The sequence below is a fragment of the Nicotiana tabacum genome, chromosome 5, assembly GCF_000715075.1.
Source record: "Nicotiana tabacum cultivar K326 chromosome 5, ASM71507v2, whole genome shotgun sequence".
Classification (NCBI taxonomy): Eukaryota; Viridiplantae; Streptophyta; class Magnoliopsida; order Solanales; family Solanaceae; genus Nicotiana; species Nicotiana tabacum.
The window spans coordinates 158,514,151-158,533,435 of record NC_134084.1 but is presented as its reverse complement, the minus strand read 5'-3'; the positions used below and the strand labels follow the sequence as shown (position 1 = coordinate 158,533,435).

At 42.0% G+C, this 19,285-nt stretch overlaps 2 protein-coding genes across 3 annotated transcripts in view; one reads left to right on the top strand and one right to left on the bottom strand.

The window, feature by feature from the left end:
• The window catches only part of LOC142181280 (uncharacterized), a 33,624-nt gene extending 18,675 nt beyond the window's left edge, over positions 1-14,949 (bottom strand). For both annotated transcript variants that reach the window (XR_012709953.1, XM_075254234.1), the window contains exon 1: positions 14,425-14,949. The gene's annotated coding sequence lies outside the window, so the exon portion shown is untranslated. The remainder of the gene's footprint in view (positions 1-14,424) is intronic.
• A 1,069-nt stretch (positions 14,950-16,018) lies between these two features.
• Positions 16,019-18,716, top strand: LOC107775233 (uncharacterized). Its single transcript, XM_075253169.1, has 4 exons — positions 16,019-16,543; positions 16,847-17,178; positions 17,427-18,171; positions 18,255-18,716. Exons 1-4 carry the CDS (start codon positions 16,019-16,021, stop codon positions 18,714-18,716), a joined length of 2,064 nt encoding a protein of 687 aa, XP_075109270.1.
• The last annotated feature ends 569 nt before the right edge of the window (positions 18,717-19,285 follow it).

Genomic DNA, 19,285 nt, shown 5'->3' with positions numbered 1-19,285 from the left:
ATCGTCCAAGGAGAAAGCCAAAGTGTTACTCACCTTGGAACAGTGCACTCCCTCCAAGTTTGACATGTCAAAAGATTTTACCGTCGATGCCACTTCATCCACACCGGGCCGATGTGAACATATGTCCCGATACATTAATGTCGTGACCAACATCGAAACAGTGAAGACAAACTGCCGATGGGGCGAGGCAGTGAAGGCTAAAATTCCCGGCCCTGATGAAAATATAACGGACCATAAGGTTGGCTTCCTTCATGTGTATACCTACCCGTTAACCTTGGGTCCTGCTGATCCCCCTGAATCTTCCTCTCCGGAAATAGATCCGGTTATCCTTGATTTTTGTGACAAATATCGAATCACGCTTGGTCAGATCTATCCATCTATCTGGAGGATAGTATTGATGCTCCGTCATTTCACCAAAGGGGTTGGGGGCAAGGTTTTTACCCTCAACCATTTGATTAGGCTGTACAGTGCTCGATTTTATCGAGGTTTGATCAGGCTCCATAATCGATCCAAAAAATCATTTTTCTCGAGCATCGACGAGGGAAGGATCGAGGATAGATGAGCAGGTTCGTTCGGGTAAGGACCTCGGACATCATTCTGTCTCGGAGGATGCCTTTCCCGGAGAGGTGGAACACACAGCGTAAGTGACTCTCTCTTAACCATGTTTTGTAATTTTCTTCATTTTTCCCCGGAATGATGATCTCTTTGTCATTCCATGCAGCCGTTGCTTGGTACCCTGAGGCAGTTTCGGACTTGCTAGGGTGGATCAGACGGTTGGACGCCGCATTCCCGTATCATGTTCGGTCTTGGACCGACTTGGCCAAGGAGCGATGGGTGGCCAAGAATCATGGTAGAGCTTATTTGCTGTCTATGTCTTAGATTTGCGTTTCTCCCTACGTCCCTTGTGATGACAAATTATGGTTATCGTGTTTGTGCAGGACTTGGCGAGAATATGGAGGTGAGGCCGCTCCTGGTGGCGGGACAGAGGCTTCAGAGCCGGCAAGGGAAAGAAGAAAGAAGGCAAGGCGACTATCAACCTTTCTACAACAAAGATATCCAGGTCACTCGAGCATCAAGCCGCTGCTAGGACCTCTGCTTCAACTTCAAGGGCAAACCCCGGCGCCGAGGATGAGGATGACGATGAATGCCAGTTGGCCTGGAAGACGAGGCCAAGTGTGGGAGCCTTGCAAGTGCCTCGATCGGAGGCTGCTGAGTCTGGAATGGCCGACTCAGGTTGGTCCTGTAGACCGGAGACCCTTGAGAGGGGTGTTAACGTGGTCTCAGATCGCACGACCGGGTTTGGAGCAGTTTCCGTTTTGGGGACCACTGCCATCGATCCTGAAGGGTCGGGGCCCAGAGCTTTTCAGGAGCAAGGGTTGCCTTTTGGGGAAATCGGCGACATGAATGATTTCATCTCGTGCTTTCAGGTCTCATCAAGGGAATTGAGGGACGCTCAAGAAGCGAACGCCGTTAAAGCAGGGATTCCTCTCCAAGGGGGAGGCTCCCTTGCAAACATCTTTGACGGTGTTAACGATAGTGTCGGTCTTGACGTTTATGGCGCTGTCAAGGCAGCGGAGATATTCATGCGGCATGTGATAGCTATATTTCGTATATTTCTTTTAGTCTTGGGCGTCATTCTTCATCTTTCTAACTTTTCCGCCATGTCGCAGTGCAAGGATGTATATGATCATGCCCTCGTTCGGCTCCACGAGGAGTTTTCTTACCGCGAAGGGGGGTGTAAAAAGCTTACCTCGATGTTGTGGGATTCGGAGGCTCACTTTGCCCGAGGAGAGAAAGAATTGGGAGAGCTCCGAGTTGCTTTGGAGAGAGCACTCCGGGAAAAGGCTGATCTCACAGCGCAGGTAGCTCACCCTGTTTGTACTCGACCTTTGCTCCCACATTTTGACACAAATTAGCTTACCTTTCTTTTGCAGGTTGAGTAAAATGGTTCACATATTAGTCGACTGAACGTGGAGATCCTCGGGCTGAGGAAGCAAAGTGAGGTAGCTATTGAGGAGTTGGCATCATCCCATGATCTTCTCAAGAATGCTCGCAAGGAGGTTGTTGCCTTGGTCGCGGCCAAGTCCGAGTTTGAAAGAAATGCTACCACTTATTTGGATGATGCAGCCATGGCGCATAAAATAGCTCGTGACGTATCGATAGCAGATGAGCAGAAGCTAGCTCGGGCTATTAATCATGCTAAGGCGGAGGCGAGGAGAGAAACCCTAGGGGATATCGGAGCTCGGAGGCATCGACCTGTCAGTTGATCTCGAGGAAGCCCGCGAATTGGAGAGAGAACTGGCGCTTTTAATTGTCCCAGATGAGGGCGAATATAGTGGTGATGAAGAGTAGTCCCCAAGTCGTTTTGCGTCCTTTCTTTTTCCTTTTGTATGCAGTCCTCGGGGGGTGGATTTTGTAAAGATGTCTCTTGTGGATACATTTTTTTGGCAATGTGAAAAGAGGGACTTTTCTTCATTCCGTTTTTATTTTGTTCCTTTGCTTTCGCGGATTTAAACTTTCGACCTTTGATGTTAACCTTTCGAAATCCGCTCTTGGAGTGACTGGGACCCTCAAATCGGGCCATGCCCCAGAGTTAAACTGACAACTTCTAATGGGTCAGTGCTGGCTATATCGAGGAGCCTCCGAGGCCTCGCTGTTTCTTGAATTCCGCGAGATAGCAACATTTGCTCAATCTGGTAAAGGGGGCCCCGGGGCAATTCTGTTAGTACATTTCCCTATGAGAGGGTGATGTTCACGCGGCCAGAATTAATTGGCCTTTTGGGTAGGCGGGCAGCTGCTGCTTTGCCCCTATATATTCATTCACTTGCCTTTCCAATAGTGATTCTGCTACCTTGAGAGACTATCTCTTCCATAGAGCCTGGCGTTTTATGTTAGTTCTTCCGTTGCTTCAACTCAAAAATTTTTGATCAGATCCACATCTTTCTCCTCTTATTCTACCGTAGCCATGACTGTTATGTCGACGTCTGACCACCAGGGAGATGAGCATTCTTCCTATGCTCCGCATTCGGTTGGTGATAGTGACACACCGCTGGTGCCCGGTGAGCGAGCATCGGGGTGTCTTGCCTTGAGAAGAGCCATCACGTTGGGGAGGCCTCCCAATGTACCGGGTCACCGGGAGCACGTGTCGAGAATCATCTCATCAGTGGGAGAGGAAAACCTCGAAATGATCAAGAAAGATTGTGGATGGGGAGAAGGTGCAGTATTACAAGTGTCTTCTCCCGATGAGAGCATCATGACATACGCTGAGGGGTTTTTGAGCGTATACACGCATAATTTTGCATCGGGTCCCCTCGACCGGGTCGTGCTTGATTTCTGTCGGGGATACCTAGTTACCTTGGCGCAGGCTCACCCCTTCCTTTGGAAAATAGTGCAGGTGATGAGATATTTCGCCGATAAGGCCGGGATAGAGTTTACCCTCAGCCATCTCATGAGGTTATATCGGCCATTGTGCTACCGAGGTTTAATCTCTTTGTAGCGTTGATCCACCCGAGCTCCTATCATCTGTAGCGAAGAGGACGAGGACCGTGGATGGATGAATTAGTTCGTCCGGATTCAAATGACCGATGTCATCCCTGGAGAATTTTTGCCAATTGCTGAGAAATGGAACTTCACACGTAAGTGTCTCACCTGAACTATCATCGTTTTGATCAGAGGCAGGCTCCGTAATGATATCTTTTTGTTCTATGTTTGTAGCAACTCATTGGTCGTCGAACGAGGACCCCAATTTGGCTGAGTGGTCTCATAAGCTGGCAGCTTGCTCGATTTATGATAGGCGCCGGTGGTGAGATATATCCAAAGGGAGATGGGAGGCGGAGCATCGTGGTAGCTGTCCGGTGTTTTGTTTCCTGAAAATGGCGCTTTTCGTGTTGGCTTATTAACTCAACTGCCACAGGTATCGGAGATTTTTCCGAAATGAGGTCGTGTCCTCCGGGGGAGGAGGAGAGATTGCTGGCCTCGGGATCGAGGATCGACGACAAATGAAAAAATGCTCTGGTGTACGAAGGAGCTTGCAGTGGGGCAACTCCTTCTTAGTGGTTAAGAAGAAGCGATTCGGTCGATCGGCAACCTTCTGAAGGTAGTAAGCCATCGGGCATTGGCTCGACCATTGGCGAAGCTCGCCGGCTCGGCATTATGGTAAGTTTTTGACCGCTGTAAGATTATTCCGGTCACGTGCCTTTCTTTTTTTATTTAGTTTTCTTTCATAGGCCTTCGATAGGCTCAAATCCGAGCTGCTTCGCTGTGAGGCCCCATTGCGGGAGGCCTTGGGAAGGGAAAAATCCCTTAAGCTTCTTTGTGCGAAAAAGGAAAACGAGTTGGTTTCCCTGCGGCGCGAGGTGGTCCGGAGCCGGAGCCATGAAATCTGCCTAGAAAAATAGGTACCCTGCTTTCCATGCTGGCTTGCACTCCCCTTTTCATCTCGGCGGCTTGATGTTTTGATATTTCAGTTGGAGAACAAGGCGGAAGAGCTGGGACAGCTCTGGGGCGGGATTGGTCGAGCCAAACGCGAATTCAACGAGCTACAGGCATATGTAAGTACTCATTTTGCGGCCAAAGAGAGTGCTCTAGCCATAGTTTCTGCTCTTGAGGTGCAAATCCAGACCGTTCATGCGAATGATTCTGCACGGGCGAATATGATCGCAAAGCTTTCATCTGAGCTTTCGAAGGCGAAGGCCGAGTTGGTGAATGTACGGGTCGAGGTTGTGGTGAACAACACCAGGGCGGGACAGAAAGTGGCAGCCTATTTGAAGAGTGTTGTCGTTGCTAAAGCTGAACTGAAGAGAGCCCTTGATCGTACAAGCAGCAGCAAGGAGTATGCGATGTGCAAATCTCGGAGGGAAGTTCTCGAGGAGATTCACGCCAGGGGCTTTAATCTCTCGGAAAAGATCGAGCAAGCCCAATGGGAGGAGTATGATGCCAAGTTCCTTTTGTCTGATGCTGAAGATGGCGAGGAAGGGGCGACCGGCCTTAGTCATAGAAGGGGGTCATTTACTTGCTGCCTTGTTCTTGTGTATATAGCTTTCACAGTATGTTGTAAACAGAGCTTGTATTTTATCTCCTGTATGTATAAGGGGGAACCACGCAATTTGTGTATTCTGTGTTTTTGTTTGTCAAGATTTCAACCAGGTCGATTCGACCTTTGAGCTAGTAGAAATCTTTAAATCTGTGGTACGACCTTGAGGCTTGTTAGGCCGGCAACAATGGCCCTTACCATTTGCCCTTGGGCATATGCATTTTAACTATTTTGGGTTCAGTCTCCGAGTCGGGTTTCGACTCGAGCTCAATCGACCCTCAAGTTTTGTATTTGTGCAGGCTGGCGACAATGGCTCTTATGCCTTGGGTCAAAGCGATCTTCTATATGTGTGGCCCTAAGGCTCATTAAGCTGGCGACAATGGCTCTTACACTTTGCCCTTAGGCATGTATAGTTAACTATTTTGGGTCCGGTCTCCGAATCGGGTTACGACTCGAGCTCATTTTGACCCTCAATCTTTCAAATTTTAAGCTGACGACAGTGGCTCTTACGCTTTTGGTCGTTGCGACCCTTTAGTTAGGCTGGCGACAATGGCTCTTACGCTTTGCCCTTAGGCATATGTAGGCTTTGATTTCCTCCCGTTAAGGACTTTTTGAAATGATTTTGCATAACCCGTCGTCGGTTCGGGAAGAACCTCGATTTCAAGTCATTTGTGGCGATGTTCGAGCACCTCGAAAGGTTTGGCTCGTAGGCTGAGTAGCTCGAAGCCTTGTGATTTGGAGCTGACATGGTCGAAGCTCTTTTGCTTGTCGAGGGTAGCTTGTTTAACTGGTTATTTTCAAAGTAGATTCGAAGTAATGGCCTATGATTTTGTAGTAACGGTCGAGCGTCTCCGAGTCGCGTTAATTCGGCTGATATAGTCGTATGACCATAGTTATTTATGTTTGGCTAGAGCCATTTTTGATCCTGAGTGTAGTAGTTTAGGCATTTACATCGAGGGTATGCCCTTTCGGGAGTCTTATAAATGTGACATATAGCCTAAACTTCGGGATTGAGTTTATGCCTGTAGTAAGGTCTTACAAAATTTTCATGCCTTTTGAGGTCTTACAGTTTTGTTGATACTTGGTACAAGTATGATTCATGCCTTGCTTGAGGTCATACAGTTTTGTTGATACTTGGTACAAGTATGATTCATGTCTTGCTTGAGGTCTTATAGTTTTTTCATGTTGTTGAGGTCTTACAGGTTTTTCCATGCCGTTAAGGTCTTACAGGTGTAATTCTTGGTACTCGGTACGAGTTTTTTGAAACTGAGTCATCTCGCTTGGGGTCTTACGGCCTTGGGTTTTTTAACGAATGGCGATGGGTGACAGTCTCCGAGTCATCGAGTTTGCTTTGGCTTGGGAGCCGTTACTCGTGAGCTTGGAATTGCCTCATTGAGGGCTTACGATCTTGGAGATTCCGACCCTGGGTTCATATGCTTTCTAAGTTTGCGATGCCAGTCTCCGAGTGTTCGGTACATTTTTTCCTTTTAGAGATGTTTCGTGATTTCCGTGCTGCCTCGTTGAGGGCTTATGAGTATGGAGTTTTGACCCTGGGGTCATGCGGGTGCCGAGTTATTGACGCTAGTCTCCAAGTATTTCGGGGCGTTCTCGGTGGAGGGATCCTTGCTGTGAAAATGCTAAATTTTCTTTAGAGTATGAGATGCTTCGGCGAAAGATATTCTTTGATTGTTTGGCATAAGTACATGTTGTTTCGTTGTCGTGAGTCCGGCTTATGCGAACATGGTTCATGTGACCGTTTGGCCCGGTACATCATTTCCTATTGGAACCTTGTTTGTCGTTCCCTGATTCTTTCGAGTGGATGACCTCTCAAGGGGGGTGCCCTCCAGTGTTCGGGGTTGATTGCAAAAGAAGCCCCGCACGCTTGTTGGGTCCTCCTTAGGTAGCGCGTGGACGTTGCCTCGTTAAAAACCTTGCCGGTAGAAGCCCATTTTGGGATAAAAACTCGGTCGAAAGAAAAGAGTACAACGGACGCTTCGGAACCTCGAGGTCTTCGAGCTAGATCGGCATTTTGACTGCTTTTGTCGATGTCCTGCGCAAAAGTTCTCGTAAAGTAAAAAATAGAAAAAAGGGGGGATGATTATACCTTAGTGGCGATGGCGCTCTTGAGTTTCGGCGTTTATTTGGCGGACGCGATGTGGTCCTTTATTTGAATACAGCCGAGGGTGTGTCTTAAAAGATCGTGTGGATGACGTGTTGGGATTCGTCTACTTTGTACTTTTTAGTCATTTCTCTTTCTCATGACTGGTTCTTAGCTTGGTCGCTGAGGAATTCCCGAAGGTGTCCATTATCGAGCAGCCGGGCCACTTCCTCCCGGAGTTGCCGGAAATCATCGGTTCTGTGTCCGTGCGAGTTGTGAAACTCGCATATCAAGTTATAGTTCCTTTGTGAATGATTCGACTGTATAGGCCTGGGCTATTTGGCGTCCCTGATTTTGCTGATGGCAAAAACGATGTCTGATACATCGACGTTGAAGTTGTATTCTGATAGGCGAGGTGCCCCCATTGGCCCTGTGTCCCCATCGAATCCGCCTCTGTTGATTAATCCCCGAGGGTTCTATCCTTGGTTCACCAATCGATCGTTGCGAGGCGGATTGCGTCTCGGGGCATTCCTCCTATCTTCGGGGTACGGTTGATACCTCTCTTTGTTTGGTTTCGACTCCTTCGCCAAGAGTCTACTCGGATATACTGATCCCGAGGGGGCTCCCGGCTAGTCATCCTCGACCCTGATCTTTGACTGGTACCGGTTGTGGACGTCCGACCAGGTTACGGCGGGATACTCGATCAGATTCTCTTTCAGCTGCCTTGAAGCCACTGAGCTTCATTCATTCAGGCCTTGAGTGAAGACCTGCACCGCCCAATCGTCGGAGATTGGGGGTAGTTCCATTCGTTCCGTTTGGAAGCGAGATACGAATTCTCGCAGCATTTCGTTCTCCCTCTGCTTAATCTTAAATACGTCGGACTTCCTTGTTGCTACTTTGATGGCACCATCGTGTGCTTTTATGAAGGAGTCTGCTAGCATGGCAAACGAATCTATGGAGTTGGGAGCTAGGTTGTGATACCACATCATGGCCCCCTTCGAGAGCGTTTCTCCGAACTTCTTCAGTATGACAGACTCGATCTCGTCGTCTTTTATGTCGTTGCCCTTTACTGCGCACGTATAGGTAGTGACATGTTCGTTGGGATCTGAGGTCCCGTTGTACTTTGGGAGTTTCGGCATTTTGAACTTCTTTGGAATAGGTTTCGGGGATGCTTCTTCGGGGAGCGTCCTTTGTATGAACTTCTTTGAATCCACACCCTTCAGGACCGGGGGTGCGCCCGGTATCTGGTCGACCCTGGAGTTGTAGGTCTTGACCTTCTTATTGTTGGCTGCTATCATTTCTCTCCTAATTTGATCCTTTTGGTGAGGTATTCGAGCATTTTCACGATGGCAGGGTCAGCTATCGATCCATTATTGCTCGATCCCTCAGGTATCTATTCGGCTGGGGGAGCAGTCCCTGGTGCTACCGTGCTGGGAGTCTTAGCGTAGCTTTGCATCTAAGCAATAGCCAACTGTTGTGCCTGCAACATTTCAAAAATAACATGAAGGCTAACTTCCCATTCTTCCCGAGCTGGGGTTTTTGGGGCTTCCTGTTGGTCGCTATGTTGTATGCTCCTATCGGTGTGTGAGGTTTCGTCGACCTGCTGTGCGTCTTGCGAACCCGCGTCCGCTGGAATCGGTCAAGGCACGTTATCGGGGTTCTGAATGGTGAGCCAATAATTGGAACAGCCACACCGTTTTCTCCGTAGTTTTCAAGGTTGTCGTTCTCAACTCTATTCACTGAGCCAGACATTTTGACCTGAAATCAAAGATCTTGGACAAGAAAAGTGTGAAAGATAACTTGTGTTAGAAAATAATCACTATTATTTTTAGCCCCACGGTGGGCGCCAAACTATTTACCGTGAAAATGCTAATAACAATTAAATTTGTTGATGGGACTCTATAAATACATGATCTATTTTTACGGTAGTTGTTTAAGCAGTTGATGCTAGATGTGTGAAGATAAAAGATGGATTGCGAGCTAAAATGGAATTATAATCGAACTGGGGGGTCAGCTATTCTGGCCCCGGACTGACCGATGAGGGGCCTCGAGGTCGATGCCTGGGCTCGGGCTATGGGGGATAATCGAGAAGGGGCTAACAGTTAGGATATAATTAAAGGAGGCTCTTTATGGCCAATGATGAGCAATAAGTGAAGAACAAGTATGAAAGCAATAAATATGAGCAATAAATATGAGCAATAATATCGAGGGAATGAGTTAGATAGAAAAGAAAGAGTTCTTGTATATTTCGTGTAGAATAGTTGGAACGCAAGGATCCCCTTTATATAGGAGGAAAATCCCAATATAGTACAAAATGCATTTTGTAAAGGCATGGAGATGGGACGACTAGACGTGACATCAGACTCTGCCAGTGCTATCTGCTTGCCTCGGGAACTCCCCATCCTTGGCATCGTCATTGGGTCGAGCGTAAATGGACATCGAGGGAGAGAACTCGACTGCAACCTCGTAGCCTCGGGATCTCGAGATGACTTCCCGAAATGCCTTAATGACGAGGAATTGGACCCTCTGATTTCACCATATACATATAATCCCCACGTTTCTTAGAGAGAAGTGACAAGAAACGATTTTGACATCCCATTCTGCGGGCTTCCCGTAATGATGTCGTACTGATGACGCAAGCTTCTATGATTATCGAAACGTTTCGTCGTCTCACTTTTCCAGGACCATTCAACGCATTGCTGGTTTCTCATTCTTCAGAACCATAATTCCGCCATCGATTCAGCTCCCATGGACGCATTGAATGCGCCTGTCGTTACGTTTTTTGAGGGCAATAATAACATCGTCGATTACGTTACCCCTCTTTCTATAAATGGGGGTCTCCTGGGATCACCCTTTTACCCAAGTATTTTTCCATACCCATCCATTCCTTCTTTCTCGCTATCTTTATTCTTTGTCATTCACCATGTTAGGGGCACATGGCCTTAAGATTTTATGGCGATATCGGGCATGCAACGACCTATCTTTCGGACCTTCTCTGGTCGAGCGATATTACGTTGTTTTCATGTAGTTGTTGTTGTTGTTGTTATTGTCATCTATGTTGGCTCGGGACGATGAAGCATAGGACCGCTTCCCTCCGGCCTGAGGAAATATTTGGATTATACACCGCTGCTCAAGAAGGGGCTCGGATTATACACCGCTGCTCAAGAGGGGGCTCGGATTATACACCGTTGCTCACCCTCCTCCCCCGGCTTGGCGCATTATACCCTTTTTTGATTCCTTGTGGTGTGGCGACAATGTCCACTAAATGTCGCCTCCTATGCCGGGGCAACGTCTCAAGAAGTGGCTTTACAACAATAGCCTGGCAAAATTCATACTAGCCATCTATACTAGGCATGGAGATGGGACGACTAGACGTGACACCAGGCTCTGCCAGTGCTATCTGCTCGCCTCAGGAACTCCACATCCTTGGCATCGTCGTTGGGTCGAGCGTAAATAGACATCGAGGGAGAGAACTCAATCATAACCTCGCAGCCTCGAGATCTCGAGATGACTTCCCGAAACACCTTAATGACGAGGAATTGGTCCCTCCGATTTCACCGTATACAAAGCTCGAATTCTTGAACCCTTAACTAAAATTTCTGGGTTATGATCCCCAGCAGAGTGTCAGAGCTGTCATACCTCCTTTTTACACCCGAAAAGGGGATATAAGGGAGTTTTTCTAATTAAAGTGACATAAATCGAAATAGGATTATTTTATTTAATTTCAGAGTCGCCACTTAGAATAATTTATGGTGTCCCAAGTCACCTATTTATTTTAAAAATCCCAAATCGAGGAAAATCGACTTTATTTAAAAGTCTGCGAAACCAAAAAAACTCGGTAAGGAATTATGTTAACCCGGGAGAAGGTGTTAGGCATTCCCGAGTTCCGTGGTTCGAGCACGGTCGCTTAACTATTAATAATTGGCCTAATTATCTGATTTACTACATGTTTTAAACCTATTGTGCATTTTTAACTTTATAACCGCTTTTATTTATTTAAAATCGCTTTTTAGGATTTATGGAATTTATTTCTTGAACAAGTTACGATTGCCGTACACTTGCCGTTTTGGAACACATTGCTAACCACGCTACATGAAATGCACATGCGATTTGCGACATGTTTGTTTTATTATTATAATTCAAAGTTGTTATGATCGGGTCACCCGAATTGGGGATTATGTACCATGACTATGACACAGGAACCGTACTCATAGTCACGATAGTTAATTAATCGCACCTAAAGCAAGCTACGATGTTAATGATTTTTCTAAACTAATTTGAGATTATTGTGAGGCCATTAATTATGGAATAGATTTGTGGAGAACAACTATCCATCCAGGAGCGATAAAGATGTATCATGATATTAGGGAAGTATATTGGTGGGACGGAATGAAAAAGGATATAGTGGAGTTTGTTGCTTAGTGTCCTAACTGTTAGCAAGTTAAGATTGAGCATCAGAAAACCGGTGGATTATTGCAGGCTATGGAGATTCCGACTTGGAAATGGGAAATAATCAATATGGATTTCATCGTAGGCTTACCTCGTACCCAGCATAAGTTCGATTCGATATGGGTGATTGTTGAAAGGCTTACAAAATCAGCCCATTTACTGCCCGTTAGAACTACATATTCCTAAGAGGACTACGCAAGGCTTTATATTAAGGAGATAGTACGATTGCATGGTGTCCCTGTATCTATTATCTCGAATAGAGAAGCCCAATTTATAGCTAACTTCTAGAGGTCCTTTCAAAAAGTATTGGGGACTCAGGTAAGTCTTCCAAAAAGTTCGGTAAGTTATTGACATAATTGAAAAATATGACTCATTTCATAATGGCTTTTCCTCTTCTTTTTAAAAAACATTTCGGCAGAGCTTCAAGATATTTTGAACACCAGGTTTTTTCATAAACGGATGATTTCCCCTTTCACCTCAATTTTGGTTTTTCTTGATTTTCCTTTCCTATCCTAGAAACTTGTCAACATGCAAACCGAAGCAAATAATTGTTCAAGTAGCACGTAAAAATGCATCAGGATGGTCTTTTGATTTTTGGGTACACCTATCCTAGACGGACCCAACCCTTGTGTTGAGTTCCCAAAGTCAAATGCACGTGATGCAAACAAGCGTTCCTACTAAGGATCCGGCATGAGGCTATGTTATTCTAGGGTTAAAACCTGGGTGTATTGTTCTAGACCTGGCTTACCCGAGAGGACAACTCGAGCGGGAGGGGGAGGGGGGAACGTACCAGTAACCAAAAGGCCATCCGGCTTTGTAACTGATCTGATCCTCGTTCTAAATTAGGGTGTGACTTTAACGGAAAAAAAGTCACGCCAGCGCGCACTTCCCAGAAGATTTAGAAGACTCAGAGAGAAGAAGGGTTTGGTAACAATTTATATACAGTTTAAACAACATCAAAGCGGTAAAAAGTGACATTTAGCACATTAGGCTCAAACATGTAAAAATCAGATAATAAATAAAGCCAAGTATAACAGTTATTCTAAGCTCAAATTCTTGAACCCTGAACGAAAAGTTCTAGGTTATGATCCCCAGCAGAGTCGTCAGAGTTGTCACACCTCCCTTTTACACCCGAAAGGGGGATATAAAGGAGTTTTTCCAATTAAAGTGACATAAATCGAAATGGGATTATTTAATTTAATTTTAGAGTCGCCACTTGGAATAATTTATGGTGTCCCAAGTCACCAATTTATTTTAAAAATCCCAAATCGAGGAAAATAGACTTTATTTAAAAGTCTGCGAAACCAGAAAAACTAGGTATGAAATTCTGTTAACCCGGAAGAAGGTGTTAGGCATTCCCGGGTTCCGTGGTTCGAGTACGATCGATTAACTATTAATAATTGGCCTAATTATCTGATTTACTACATGTTTTAAACTTATTGTGCATTTTTAACTTTATAACCGCTTTTATTTATTTAAAATCACTTTTTAGGATTTATGGAATTTATTTCTTGAACAAGTTACGATTGTCATACACTTGCCGTTTTGGAATACATTGCTAACCACGCTACATGAAATGCACCTGCGATTTGCGACATATTTATTTTATTATTATTAGTCAAAGTTGTTATGATCGGGTCACCCAAATTGGGGATTATGTATCATGACTATGTCACGGGAACCGTACCCATAGTCACGATAGTTAATTAATCGCGCATAAAGCAAGCTACGATGTTCATGATTTTTCTAAACTAATTTGACATTATTGTGAGGCCATTAATTATGGAATAGATTTGTGGAGAACAACTTTAGCACAAGAAATTAACCAATTTGTACAATAGATATACTAATTGAGACGTTTCTAATGCCGAATTATCTGAACAAGGCAGAAATAAAAAGGGAAATACCAGGTCTATATATACAGAAACATAAATTGTCGCTGTTTTATTATTTATAACTAAGCAACCATGATAAATTATACCATTACAACTTTCCACCGCCATCATGCAGAATTTAACAAATAAGTGGAGATACTTAAGAATGAATTTATAAAATTATAGGACCATGACAATTGAGATATGAATCCAAACAAGAGAAAAACTGATGTATAATTTCCATGCAAAAAACAAAACTAAAAGCAACGAAAATCAGTATCTAAGTGAAGTTGTCAAATTATGCCACTTAATTTTTCAAACTTCAGTGGTCTTTTCTCACATAGAACTGCTAATGAAACAGCACACAACAATAACATCCCTAAAATATAACTTTGCTCACATGGGGACAAAGTTACATAAACCCCAATTAATAAAACTAAAAGCATCGTCCAAATAACAAAAATTTACATATTGACTTCTATGAGCTTTTATGAATATGTGTGCATCCATCTAGCCATATCTGATCATACACTCTCCCCTTTTCGAACTATTTCTCCTTATTCCTTTTCTGGGAGATAAGAAGCAATTGGAGAGGGATAGAATTGAAGGGAAAAGTCTTGACAAACTCTAGTTATTTCTGCTCAAAATTAAATAAAAATCGAACCAACACAAACAAACCTCAAGTATTTGATGCTCCTTTTTAAAAAAAAAAAAAAAAACTAAGTCCATTTGTTGGAATAATACACTACATAATAGGAGCAGATCAACTCAACTTTACTGTACTAACATGAGAGTTCCAAAATTATGCCAGATTTCATAGAGAATAGGAGTTGCCATTTCATAACCCATCAAACTAACATTTAACAGAACATGAGCACAAATCAAGGCCAACTATCAATTCGGAGGTGAAAGCAACATATTTTTATTCATGGAAATCCAAATACCAAATCTAAAATGATAAGACCAAATACCTTGACAACAATGAATTGAGCTTAAGATTGCTGAATAAAGGCAGAAAAGGCAGCTACAAGTCAAATTCCCAGCTCATAAGCAGAACAACACTTCTTACAGCTCCAATCCACTCGAAATTTCGGAAAATTGAAGTAAAAGAGCAGAAGTTCGAATAGCTTTCAAAGGCCCAAAGATATGCAACAGTCGAATGAATTCAAAACCAGCTTTAATTTAATTTTTTTTTTTTTGCCTTATGGATTTTGTCTCTGTTTTGGGAGTTTAGGATCGTTTCGGATCTGAAATTCAGAATTTGAGTATGTTTTCTTTACCCTTTTCGTGTGTGTGATGTGCAATGATGGAGGGTGAGAAGTCAGTGAGATCGAAAGAGAAGAAGAAGAAAGGTCGCTGCTCAATCGAAGAAGTGAGGGGTCTGGTTTGTTTCTGGGTGGAAAACGACGCTCTATCCTTTTGGAAGAGGAGGGTCCTATGATATATCTCTAGGTCTAAGCCCTCTTTTTTTGGGTAACGGGGTAAGCGAATATAGGTTTTTTAACGGGCGAACGACACAAATAGCCACTAAAAAATAAAAGTCACTGTTTTCAATGTATTTAGATTTTAATCACTTTTTTAAAAAACTTATACTTGATTGGACGAAAATACCCTTCTAGTATAACTTATACTTACGCTATCAACACAAGCAGCAGTTACACAAAGAGAAGAAGCAAGCAGCAGCAGTAGTTACCACAGCGGCGATCAACTGAGGACGAACCACCATTTCTCTTCCCGATTTCAAAAATTCAGCATTCTAATCCAAAAAAACGACATAGATAAACAGTAAGTTGTAATTTCATGTATTTCTATCGATTTTTATTTCGCTATAGTTATACTTTTTTAGATCTGTATTGATTTGATTATATATTAGATAAGAATTTGATTTTTTTGAATTTCTGGATTGATAAATTTATAGACATCGCCTCCTATGATAATTCTGTATTCCGGACATAGTGTCTTCATTTTGCAAATTGAATTCAAAAAAATAAGAACACTATGTCCTTAACTTTGATTCTACTGGCCTCATTTTGCAAATTGAATAAAAAAACTTAAGGACAAAATGTCCTTCACTTTGTTGTTGTTTTTCTGTATACAAAGTCCTGTAGCTTGAGTTTCGAATTGTATGTTTTAATTTCTGGTTCAAATGTTAAGGACTGACAGTCCTTAACTTTTAAATACATGTTTAAATGTTAAGGACTAGCATTCCTTAACTTTTAATTCCATGTTTAAATGTTAAAGGACAGGCAGTCCTTAGCTTTTAATTTCTGGTTCAAAAGTTAAGGAATGACAGTCCTTAACTTTTAATTCCATATTTAAATGTTAAGGACTGGCAGTCCTTAACTTTAATTACATGTTTAAATGTTAAAGGACAGGCAGTCCTTAGCTTTTAATTTCTGGTTCAAAAGTTAAGGACATGCAGTCCTTAAGTTTTAATTTCTAGTTCAAAAGTTAAGGACAGGCAATCCTTATCTTGGTCTTGCACTTACAGTACACTTGTTCTTAATTCTACAAGGATTGTTTTATAACGTATGTCCTTTGTTTCCCATTCTCTTGACTTGTAGGATGGAAACAATATGCATAATAGTTGCTTTTAATAGTAGATGGACTGAAGGCTATAAATATCTTGATCATCAAACAAAGCTTTTCCTAGCACCTGAGTCAATTCAGTTTGAAGATTTCGTTAAACAGATATTTGAGCTTATTGAATTGGATAGAGAAAAGTTTGAAATAGTGATATGGTTTGATATCAACCTTGGAACAAGCAAAGGAATGCTTGTATCCAAAGATTTAGATCTTCACACATGTATAGAGTTGCTAAAAACTCATTCACTCTTCAAGAGCTGTCGTTTCATAGTTGATATTTCGGAAAGAGTTTTTGCATCAACAAGCAATGAACATGCCAACACAAAAACTCAACATGACAATCAAGAGCGATGCCAACAAATAGTTGAAGTAGATATGGTTGAAGCTCAACCATTAAATGAAGAGGTGCATCAAACATTTGATTCTATTCAAGTAGAAGGACAAACCATTATAGAGATTGGCAACGAACAAGCTTTGGGTATTCAAGTCTTAGAGAGTGCACCGGTAATCGAAGTAGTTGCTGACAAAACCTGCACTCAAATAACTAGACGAAGATCAAATTTGAAATAAAAAGAATTCCCAACTACGATATTAAGAGAAAATGCTTCTTTGGATAAAATAAAAGTCGGATCAGTATTTGACAAGAAGAAGAGCATAATTAACTATTTTTCCAATATAGCAATCAAAGGACATTTGGAATTCAAAGTTGTTAGATCAAGCTCAACAAGATATTCGTTGACATGCAATGATGATAGGTGTCGTTGGTGTGTGCGTGCTTTCAGAATTAAAGACTCAACATTATTCAAGATAGTAAAGCTTGAGAAAAAGCATGACTGCTCTGTTAACACTAGGAAAGCAGATCAAAGGCATGCTACTTCAAAGTTGATTAGTGGTTACATTATCGATAATCTTCGGGACCCAAGATTTGAAGTTACACCAGCTTTTGTCATGGCAGAGATGCAAAAATTGCATGGACTAGACATTGGATATCACAAGGCGTGGCGTGCTATTCAACATGCTTCCGCTTTAATAAGAGGAAGTCCCGAAGAAAATTATAAATTATTGTGTTCATACTTGTATATGATGACAAGTAAGAACCAGGGAACTTATACTAACATAAAGATAGACGACAACAACAGGTAAACAATTTAGGACATGCTGTCTTTAGCCTTGTTAACTTTTGAGTTGTAACCAGAAGTTGAGGACTGCCTATCCTTAAGTTTTGAACTTGTAATTAAAAGTTAAGGACTTCCATTCCTTAAGTTTTGAACTTTGAAATAAAAGTTATGGACAACATGTCCTTAACTTTATAACTTGTAAATGTAAGTTAAGGACTGACTGTCCTAAACTTCAGGTATTTTAACCTTGTTTTATATTGTATTTTCAGGTTTCTTTATATGTTTTACGCATATGGATCATCGATAGCTGGTTGGAATCATTGTAGACCAGTGATTGATGTTGATGCAACTTTTTTGAAGTCAAAATATCGTGGTGTTTTGATGATTTCAGTTTCAAAAGATGCAAATAACCAAATTTTCCCATTAGCCTTTGGAATAGCAGAATCTGAAAACAACAATTCCTATGAGTGGTACTTTAGTCAGCTTCGCAATGCAATTGGGAGCCATGAGAATTTGATTTTTTTATCAGACAGGCATCAAGCTATTGCAAATGGAATTATAAAGGTATATCCTGAAAGCCATCATGGGATTTGCATCTATCATTTGGAGCAGAACCTAAAGCGAAGAAATGTGAAAAGTGAGGTCATAAAACTTTTCCAAAGTGCTACAAGAGTATACAGGCGTAAAGAATTTGACATATACATGTCAGATATTGCAAATGCAGATAAGAAAACTTATGACTACTTGATGGAAGAACCACCGAAAAGATGGGCACGTTCTTGTAGTCCACGACGAAGATATGACATGCTCACAACAAACATAGTTGAGTCAATGAATTCAGTGCTATTAGAAGCAAGGGAGCTGCTTATGCTAAGAATGATGGATCTCATTCAAGTGAAGCTACAACATTGGTTTTATGAAAGAAGAAATAAAGCAGAAGGAACATTTTATGATGTTTCTTGTTGGGTAGAGGAGGAATTGAAGAAAAGAATAGATTTAGCATTTACTTTGAACGTAAGTATTATGTTTTATGTTTATATTATGATTTTAACATTTTTTAACATAATGTACTCACTTATAATTTTTCAACATTGAAGGTCTTCCCTATTGATTCATGGCGTTCTATAGTTGAAGAAGAAGGAATAACTTTCTTGGTGGACTTAAACAAAAGAACATGTGATTGTTTTCAATTTCAACTTGATGAATTACCATGCATACATGCAATTGCAGTTATCGAGAAGAGAAACATCAAGAAGTCCGACTTTTGTTTGCACTGGTACTTAAAGGAATCTTGGCTGAAAACATATGAAAGACAAATACATCCTGTAGGACATACTGATTCTTGGATTGTACCAGAGAGTTTTAAGTCACAAATTGTTAAACCTCCAGATTTCAAAGTGCCACCAGGTAGAAGGCAAAAGAAAAGGCATATTCCTGCTACCGAGCCATCAAAAATAACATTCAAATGTGGTCGTTGCAGAAGAATTGGTCATAATAGAACAACTTGTATATATTCTCCGGCACTCCATCCATTTTCAAGAAAGCATAGAGAAGAGTAGAAATATACACTTATGTTTATCGACTCTTTTAAGTTTTTGCTATAGATTGTATTCATTATTATTCTAATTTGAGCGGATGCCTAGATTTTCAATATTTATATCTTGTTACGTTCTTTTAATTTCTTTTGAGTTCAACAATTAAAAGTTATTAACAGGAGTCAGTAAGTTCAACTTGCAATTTTGAAAACTTAAGGACTGTCTGTCCTTAACATTGAATTTCAAGTTCAAAAGTTAAGGACATGAGGTCCTTAAGTTATAGTCCCATGTTAAAAACTTAAGGACTGTATGTCCTTAACTTTGAATTTTAAGTTCAAACGTTAAGGACATGAGGTCCTTAAGTTATAGTCCCATGTTAAAAACGTAAGGACTGTCTGTCCTTAACTTTGAATTTCAAGTTCAAAAGTTAAGGACATGAGGTCCTTAAGTTATAGTCCCATGTTAAAAACTTAAGGACTGTCTATCCTTAACTTTGAATTTCAAGTTCAAAAGTTAAGGACATGAGGTCCTTAAGTTATAGTCCCATGTTAAAAACTTGAGGACTGTTGTCATTAACTACAGGAGTCCTTAAG